The sequence below is a fragment of the Dicentrarchus labrax genome, unplaced genomic scaffold, assembly GCF_905237075.1.
Source record: "Dicentrarchus labrax unplaced genomic scaffold, dlabrax2021, whole genome shotgun sequence".
NCBI classification, from domain to species: domain Eukaryota; kingdom Metazoa; phylum Chordata; class Actinopteri; family Moronidae; genus Dicentrarchus; species Dicentrarchus labrax.
In genome coordinates this window covers 1-9,469 of record NW_026136944.1, presented here as the reverse complement: position 1 = coordinate 9,469, position 9,469 = coordinate 1, and the positions used below count along the sequence as shown (strand labels likewise).

The 9,469-nt window shown below is 37.1% G+C and overlaps 1 protein-coding gene across 2 annotated transcripts; it reads left to right on the top strand.

The window, feature by feature from the left end:
• Positions 1 to 311: 311 nt before the first annotated feature.
• LOC127360803 (uncharacterized) lies at positions 312 to 9,218 on the top strand. Of its 2 annotated transcripts, XM_051395254.1 has the most exons (4): positions 314 to 388; positions 1,346 to 1,450; positions 5,585 to 7,227; positions 7,942 to 9,218. In XM_051395254.1, exons 3-4 carry the CDS (start codon positions 5,807 to 5,809, stop codon positions 9,005 to 9,007), a joined length of 2,487 nt encoding a protein of 828 aa, XP_051251214.1. In that variant the 5' UTR covers positions 314 to 388; positions 1,346 to 1,450; positions 5,585 to 5,806; the 3' UTR covers positions 9,008 to 9,218. The 2 variants fall into 2 exon arrangements, with proteins under 2 accessions (XP_051251215.1, XP_051251214.1); XM_051395255.1 differs by lacking the exon at positions 1,346 to 1,450 and having other exon boundaries at positions 312 to 388.
• The last annotated feature ends 251 nt before the right edge of the window (positions 9,219 to 9,469 follow it).

Here is a 9,469-nt window from a genome sequence, read left to right as displayed (position 1 = left end):
TGGAGTCGGTTTAACCAGTTCCTTGTTATTGATTTCATAGCTGTAATTCTCAGTATCCTGTATATCTGTCTCTGTCCGAACTCAGTTCAGGTGGTGATGTGACCAAAATGATTCAAGTACCTGTTTACATTCAATTACATTGATCTCATAATGCTACTGAGCTAGCTTAGCACAGAGCTGTGACCCCTGACCCCCCACCACTTAAACCCACTGTGTTAGACTTTATTTTCTCTGTGTCACTGACAGTACGATACAGTATCTAATAATATCTACTAATAACTACATTACAGTTGACAGGAGGAGAGGTTACTGACTGGTTTTTCTTTCTTCCAGAGAACTAATAAACTGCTCCATCCTGAAGCTGCTGTGAAGCTGTTACCATGGCAACGTGAGTAACATTTCTACCACAGTATCATATAAGGGATAATCAGTGGTGGACTGGTGTCTGGAGAAAGGGGTATACTCTTAATTTATTACCCAGGTTTCTTTCTGAAGAGGTTCGTCTAACAATGAATAAACTCCCTGTGTTATAAACAGTAACATATAAGATTACTGTAGCATATTTAACTCATCCATAAAGGGCTCAGTAATATTCACACATTGTTACTGAACGTCTGCTGTTTGACTTCAGGCAGTAAGGATCATAAGGACAGATATGATACTGACTTTGAACTCATTCATTCTTCACAACCTCCTTCCTAAACATTCACTTTGACTGTTTATAGTTCAACAACCTGACTTCCTAAAGGTTTTCTGTCAGAAGTATCTTTTGCATTAGAATGGGCGCCTGGCCAATCGGAGCATTTGAATGCTACACAGGACGTATCTTACCAAAGAAAGCAGTGAGATTCATAATAACTTCTCTTTTCTCAACCACCTTCCAGTTCCACTGACATCCTCTCATACACCATACTGTATGGCTTCATATAAAATTACTATTCCTTTCAATAGTAACTGTTACTCAACTGAAGACACAGATAATGTACTTTTTGTACCAAACCAAACGTGTGAAAGCTTGTCAGTAGTTTTCAGGATAACTTTCAGTTATGTAAATGGTTTTCAGTATAATTCAGTAAATTAATGATTTTGGTTCAAATGTGTATGTTGAAGAAAGAGTACATGCATACAGTAGATGTCTGTGTATAGAAACTGTTTAACCAACCGACCATGCTCGACTGAATGACTGTGTTAGTTTTACTATTACTGCTTTATTAATCAGCTTCTAATGTACCCATACTGTAAATGTGTGTGTGTGTGTGTGTGTGTGTTTGTGGCTCTTGAACAAACTTATGTCCTGATTCTTGTGCTCTGAGCTCACAGTCAGTGTTACTGTTTTACCTCTCAGACTGACTTCAGATCAGAAGAGGACTGATTGTGAGGAGCAAGAGGAGGACAGTTCAGACTCTAAAGAGGAACCTCCACTCTTCAGTAATGAACCCTCAGATAAAGAGTAAGTGAACTGCTACTAAAGAGTCGTCTACACAGAGAACAATATCTATAACAACTAGAATGATTCTGACTCATTTATTAATAGAACAGCAGGATGTTCAGACTGTAACTAATGATTATTTTCTCATAATCAATTAATTAAATGTTTGGTAAAAATTCTGAAAATAACGAGAAATATCACAATTACCAAAGTGCAAAATGAAACCTTTACAATGTTTGTTTAGTCCAACCAACAGTTCAAACCTCAAAATGATTACAAACCAACCAGGTAAAATAGTTTGTGTCTGATGGATTAATTTAGAATAAACAGCTGCATCAGAGGAGTCTGGTTATAATCTTCATTAACAGGAATTAATGGCAGATATTCATAATGCAGAATTCTTGGTGTCCGTGGTATAAAGACACTGAACTGCTTTACTGTGAGACTAAAAGGGTTTTATTAAGACAGTGCAATACAGTAAATATAACTGATTGCTGGGACCAGAGTCTAGGTTTGGAGGAGCAGTTTGTAACTAGACCTCAGTAATAACAGACCACAGACCGAGAAGTAAGTTTGAACTGCCGGCTTATTTATATAGAAGAGTTAGTAGTGGACATACACAGTTGGCACCAAATCACACACATCATACACGAAAAGAAAAAGAACATACGCTCAGTTTCTTTGAAATATTTCACATTAATAATGTCCAGCTCTCAAGAGACGTGTTATTCCTCCTATTTTTACCTCTCTTTGGTTTGCGTTAAATCGAGTTCTAACGTTAAATAACTTTCAACTTAGGGTCCTTTAAGTTGTTATTTGGTTCCTGTTGCCACCCACCTCTCTTTACTTCCTGTTGACTATCGGAGCTCCGCCATTGTTACTATAAAAGGCAAGCTAGCTGAGAACAAGCAAGTCCAGCCAGCAGCCTGCAGCCTAATGTCTGGGCAAAGGCCTCAGCAGACAAACTGTTCAGTCATTGGCTGCACAGCCCAACACTAATTTACATATGTAAATGTATGTAAATTTTTTTTTACGGCAATGTCCGGCTAGAGTCACAAAAACGGGAAGGTGTGTGTGAACCTTCATGTGGGACTGTTTTCACAACCTCGGTCAGTACAACAGTGGACTGACTGAAAGACTGTTCCTGAAAGAGGGATTGTACCAACTGTCTGTGGAGAGACAACATCTATCAATATGAAAATGTGGAATTTAAACCTGTATTAATGACTGTAAGCAACACAATACATTACTGTCTCACATTCAAACTTTATTATGTTGGAAGATAAATTACATCACAGTATATAATATAAATGATAGAATATTCAGTATACAGTATTTTTAATGGGGTTCAAACATAATTGCAGCTTTTACAAATACCTGAAGGTGAACTTTGGTAATAATACTTTTAAGTTAAAATATCAGACTATGAAATATGGATACAGTACCGTTAACAGTTGGTTACTTGGCAGTTTTTAAACCACATAAACAAGTTACTTTATTAGATGAGTGATTCCTTCAGTTATGTTGACATGTTGTACAGGATAAAGTATTCCAGGTTTCTGTTTCCATGGTCTCAGTAAACTAATGTGTATAAAGAATATAACAGATGGGAGGTTACAGTAATCATTATACTATTACTCTGATTACTTTGGTACATTTACTGGCTGTTTCTTCACTAGAAACAACTGCTTGACTAATGTTGTTAATATTATGTAATATATAATATGTTTAACTTCACTGGGCTGTGTAGACTGTAGGTCACTGCTCACTGCTGTACCTGGAAAGACATAAAACACAGTGTTGGTTCTCATAGTTAAGGTATAAACACTAACATTATGTGATAGATAGAGGTTAATATATATATATATATATATATATATATATATATATATATATTATATTAGTTATATGTATGTATATGTAGTTAATATATCAGTATTTACCTGAGGAAAACGTCACAGAAAGCTGTAATCCTGATTGTTGATGTTGTTCATTTCTCCGTGATTTCAGGTCAGACTCCCGCTCTAACATGTCCGCTGGTGAAGTTTTTGCTTTAGAAGCAGTTATTGAATTAATATTGATAAACTCAGTAGCAGTGAGGAGCTACCTGCCGGTGTGTCGGTTTAACTGGTCGTTGAATTAACTGGTGATATTCCCGAGCATTGATGCAGATCTGTACACTAGAAATACTGACTGAATTGACTTCTTTTCATAATTTTAACCAACCAGAATGAAATCCTTAACACTGTAAACACTCCAGTTCTGATGTCTAATAAGATTAACGGAGGTACCTGGAGTTTGAATCAATTTTATTTGCGGCGGCGATCTCCGGACGCTTGAAGAGAATGACACAGTAGGTGACTGAGTCGATGCCTGTTCCAAACACTGCAAATGTCAATAAATAATGAAAAAAATGTTCTTTCTGTCGTTTTACGAATCCTTATTAATCTGATGTCAGGTCTATTTGAGAAGAGTTTATACTGTCACACAGTCTGTAAGGAAACATACAGTCTGCAGTATATGTTTAACGCAGTGTGGAGTCAGCTGTGGCAAAGCGTGATAGCCCAGATCAACTGGTGATAGCCTACAACATTTTACCATCGATCATGTCGCGTCTACACTTTTATCTCACCAATCACAATGATATTATTTACATAACAGCACACTCTTTCATCCAAGTTAGACAACTGTCAAATCTCATTTTGCAATAGGAAGAGAAATTGGATAATGTTAAAACTTTAATCAGTAGTGGGTCTACGGTATACAAATCCGATTCACATGGGATTTTGAATAAATGGCACAGAGATTATAAGATGTGATAGAATTGTGGTATTATACATTGAAACAGTCAGTATATGTTTAATACCATCTTCAAGTAGAGTTGTGACAAAGCATTATGATCAGATTAACTTGTGATGCAATCTGTCTACCATTGATCACGTTTCATAATAAGGTTTACAGACTTTATCTTTTATTTATATTCTATACATGTCAGCAAAGTCTTTCAACCAAATTAGATATTGTTACCTATTTTGCAATAGGGGCAGAAGTTGGATGCCCAGCTGTACAAACTAAGATCAGAACAGAATCGTCTAGGTTTGGTTAACTACGCACAGGTGCATGTATGGGGGTTGGGGTGGTAGTATATGAGTTTCATTCACATGTCAATTCTTTTTAGGTTTTTAAGTAAATTTGGACAGGGATCATCAAGTGATAATCTTGTCACAGTCACATTTGTAAATGCTGCACAATAGTAAAACCTGAAAGCATGTCAAATGTGATTAAATTGTGTCATTATATATGGTAACCATAAACCTTTACAACATATTTTAGAAATAATGTCTGTAATTTGGAATTGGAATTTCCCCATTGTGGGACAAATAAAGGAATATCTTATATCTTATCTTATCTTAATTTCTAACTTGCATTTAGACCCACCAAAATCAAATCATTAACATAAGGTACATGTCATGCCAATAAATCCTTTACAAAATGTTTTTGTTGTCTTCATACATTGATATTATACTGACGTCAAAATCTTTTCAGAACAGTTTATACTTTCATAAAGACTGTAAATATGTAAACCCATCTTGAAGTTAGCTGTGGCAAAGCATGATATGACCAGATTAACTTGTGATACAACAGCTGTTTTCATTGATCTTATTTCCTTTTAAAGTCTACAGACTTTTATTTCACTAATCACAATGATATTCTGTACATGTCAGCAAACTCTTACTTACAAATCATTTCTTTCCTTCAGTCACAAATTGAAGAGACAGGAGCTAAAACCGAGCGATTCAGACAGAGGCTGAAAAGAGGAGCTCAGCTATAGGCAGTATGAGAAAAATAATGTGTTTTTTGGACATTAAAACATCTAAACCTATTGTAGGAGAGCCACAAAATACAATTATGAACCTGAAAAAGGGGCATAATATGACTCCTTTAAAGGAGTAGCACACAAAATAAAATAATAATAAATAATTACTTACTTAATGCCTAATGTTATCTATTTGGCTGCATCACATTTATTGTTTGTTTACCCTTTTATTGGTTTTAAGGTAATATTAACCTGGGTTACAACGGCAAGTAGGGTGATTTTATGTATTTCATTATATGTTCAGTGAGTTTTGAACTTGTGTCTTTACTTTTCTACAGGAACAGCTCGTCCAAATATAATGACATCATCTCTAAAAGTGTTCTGATCCAATCAGGATCTCCCGCTGTCTACCAGCTGAAACCAAAGAAAGAGAATATTGGAACTCTAACAAGAATGACTCTTGGTGAAAAGATGTGAACAAGACAAACAGAACCATTTTACTTGTTGGTGAAACAGGAGCAGGAAAATCTACTCTGATCAACGCTCTGGTCAACTACACCATGGGAGTGAAGTGGGAGGACAATGTCTGGTTTCAGATCGTAGAGGACGAGAAGAACGAGAAGGAGCAGAAGGAAGAAGGGGAGAGAATTAAATCAGAGAGTCAGACACCAGATGTGATTGTTTATGAGATCTTTGGTTTTGAAGATAAAACTCTGTCCTACTCTCTGACCATCATCGATACTCCTGGATACGGAGATACCAGAGGGATCGAACAAGATGACATCATCAGTCACAGATTATTCGACTTGTTCCGCTCAGAGGACGGAGTCCATGAGATCAATGCAGTGGGTCTGGTGCTGAAAGCGACTGAGAATCGACTCAGTGACAGAGTGAGGTACATCTTTGATTCAGTGATGTCTCTGTTTGGAAAAGATGTGGAGAAGAACATTGTTGCCCTCATCACTCACTCAGATGGTCTGACATTTAAAAATGCCCTCCAAGCTCTAGAAGATGCAAAAATTAAATATGCCAAGAATGACAATAAGCCGGTTTATTTCCAGTTCAACAACCACCAGAACAAACCGAAAACAGAGATAGATACAGCTGCTTTAAAAAGTGCATGGAGCTTAACAACAGCAGGTATGAGTCAATTCACTGACTTTCTGAAAGACACTTCATCTCAGAAGCTGATAACAACTGTTGAAGTGTTGAATTCACGAATCAGACTGACAGCCTGCATCCAAAACCTGAAAGAGAGAGTTGAGTTTATTGAACTACAACAGAAAGAAATCCAACAGACTGAGGAAGCTCTGAAGAAATATGAACAAGAGATGAAGAACAATGAGAAGTTCACTGTAGAAGTTGATGAGGTCTACAAAGGTGAACAATCTATTGATGGTGGGATGTGGTGGAAGGTGTTTTATGAAGGAGCTGTCTGCTGTACAGTCTGTGAAGAGAACTGTCACTATCCTGGATGTACAATGGCCTGGAAACCAGGACACTGTGAGGTCATGAAAGATGGCCGCTGCACTGTTTGTACCAGGAAGTGTCCTGTATCAGCTCATGTGAAAGAAAAGTGGATCTATGTGAACAAGACAAGAAAAGTTCAGAAGACCTTAGAAGAAGTGAAAGTGAAGTATGAAAAGAACAAGACAGAAAGTGAGAGCAGGTTGAACCTTTTGGAAACTCTAAAGAAGGAAACAGAAGAACTTCAGAAAGATAAAGATCAGTGGTTGGAAGAGTCCTTCCAGCATGTTGTCAAACTGGAGCAGATCGCCCTGAATACTGATTCACTGTCCACTCTTGTCCACTTGGACTTCCTGATTGAGAAGATGAAGGAGAAAGGAGACACAGTGAAGGTCCAGAAACTGGAAGAGATGAAAAGACGAGTGGATAAAGATAAAGGAGCCCGGGCAGCGCTGAGTTACGGGTTCAGTAAACTAACAGCAGCTGGTAAATCAGCATTTAAAGAGCTGATGAAGTAAGTTCCAGCGTCACTGTGAGCTCTCAGTATGATGTCGTCCAGTACAACACTGCAGACTACAACCTTAATAATAATCATATATTTACATTAATGCTCTCTGACAGTGTCAGTCAAACCTGAACATTATTGATCTGTTAATGTAGAATTTATGTCTGAGCTGTTGTATTGGACTGCATTAGATTTTACAGCTGTTTCTAATAAAGTACCACTGAGTGCATATCTGCTAATTAATATATGATAGTGTGTTATTAACCATTTATTACATATTTATATATTGTTAATGAATGCTGAGTAAGGTTAATGGTTTTAAATGCTTTTCAAATGTTTCTAATAATTTGATTTTGTGAATCTCTTTGAAGTCTTTATAATACAGATATACTTTTAACAAACAGCTACAACAATTTGGGCCAAAGATTTTTTTATTCAAATTAGTAGATATAAATATTATTTAGTTTTATTACATTTAATTTCATGTAGCTTTTAAAAAAGAATAATAAATGACATGTTTGGGATGTACGAGGAGGGAAGGATAATACCTATAAATCTAATTAAGTCCAAAGTGACACCTTTACAATGTTTGTTTAGCCCAACCAACTGCTGCTGCTTTACTGTGAGACTAAAAGGGTTTTATAAAGACAGCAAGTAGGGTGATTTTATGTATTTCATTCTATGTTCAGTGAGTTTTGAACTTGTGTCTTTACTTTTCTACAGGAACAGCTCGTCCAAATATAATGACATCATCTCTAAAAGTGTTCTGATCCAATCAGGATCTCCCGCTGTCTACCAGCTGAAACCAAAGAAAGAGAAGATTGGAACTATAACAAGAATGACTCTTGGTGAAAAAGATGTGAACAAGACAAACAGAACCATTTTACTTGTTGGTGAAACAGGAGCAGGAAAATCTACTCTGATCAACGCTCTGGTCAACTACACCATGGGAGTGAAGTGGGAGGACGATGTCTGGTTTCAGATCGTAGAGGACGAGAAGAGAAGGCAGTCAGAGAGTCAGACATCAGATGTGATCGTTTATCGGATCTTTGGTTTTGAAGGTAAAACTCTGCCCTACTCTCTGACCATCATCGATACTCCTGGATACGGAGATACCAGAGGGATTGAACACGATGTCATCGTCAGTCACAAATTATTAGACTTGTTCCGCTCAGAGGACGGAGTCCATGAGATCAATGCAGTGGGTCTGGTGCTGAAAGCGACTGAGAATCGACTCAGTGACAGAGTGAGGTACATCTTTGATTCAGTGATGTCTCTGTTTGGAAAAGATGTGGAGAAGAACATTGTTGCCCTCATCACTCACTCAAATGGAATAAAACCTAAAAATGCTCTGAAAACCCTCGAGGATGCAAAAATTGAGTTTGCCAAAGATGAAAAGAATCAGCCTGTTCACTTCCTGTTTGATAACTGTCAGGATGAAGACAGGACAGAGGACACAGAATACTTTAAACATGCAGATACAATATCAACAAAAGGACTGAGACAGTTCACAGACTTTCTGGAAAAAAATGAACCTCAACAACTGAAGACAACCGGGAACAAAAAAGACATCACAGTACCAAGCCGACAACAAAGAAGCATTAAAAATACAGAAACAGAAACTGTCCCATACAAAGCTACCCGCTGTACATCCTGTCAGAAGAACTGTCATTATCCATGTGGATCCAGAGAGCCCTCAGAGTGTTTGAAGATGGAAGAGGGCCACTGCACTTCATGTAAGTGTCCTGAATCAGATCATGTGACAGAAAAGAAGATCTATAAGGAGTAGACTAGAAGACCTGAAAGATGAGAGTCGCAGAGAAGGTCCATAAACTGGAAGAGATGAAAAATGACAAACTATTATCTAAATAGTTGCCAATCAGTCAAACCTGAACATTATTGATCTGTTAATGTAGAATTTATGTCTGAGCTGTTGTATTGGACTGCATTAGATTTTACAGCTGTTCCTAATAAAGTACCACTGAGTGCATATCTGCTAATTAATATATGATAGTGTGTTATTAACCATTTATTACTGCAGCTGTTACTGCTTTATTCATCAGCCTCTAATGTACCAATAATGTGTGTGTGTGTGTGTGTGTGTGTGTGTGTGTGTGTGTGTGTGTGTGTGTGTGTGTGTGTGTGTCTGTGTGTGTGTTTTACTTCCTGTTCTCTTTAAAGAACAAGCAGCAAATTGGAACCAAGCTGAAACCATGAAATGTTTTTACATTAAAAATTAAAAATAGTTGCC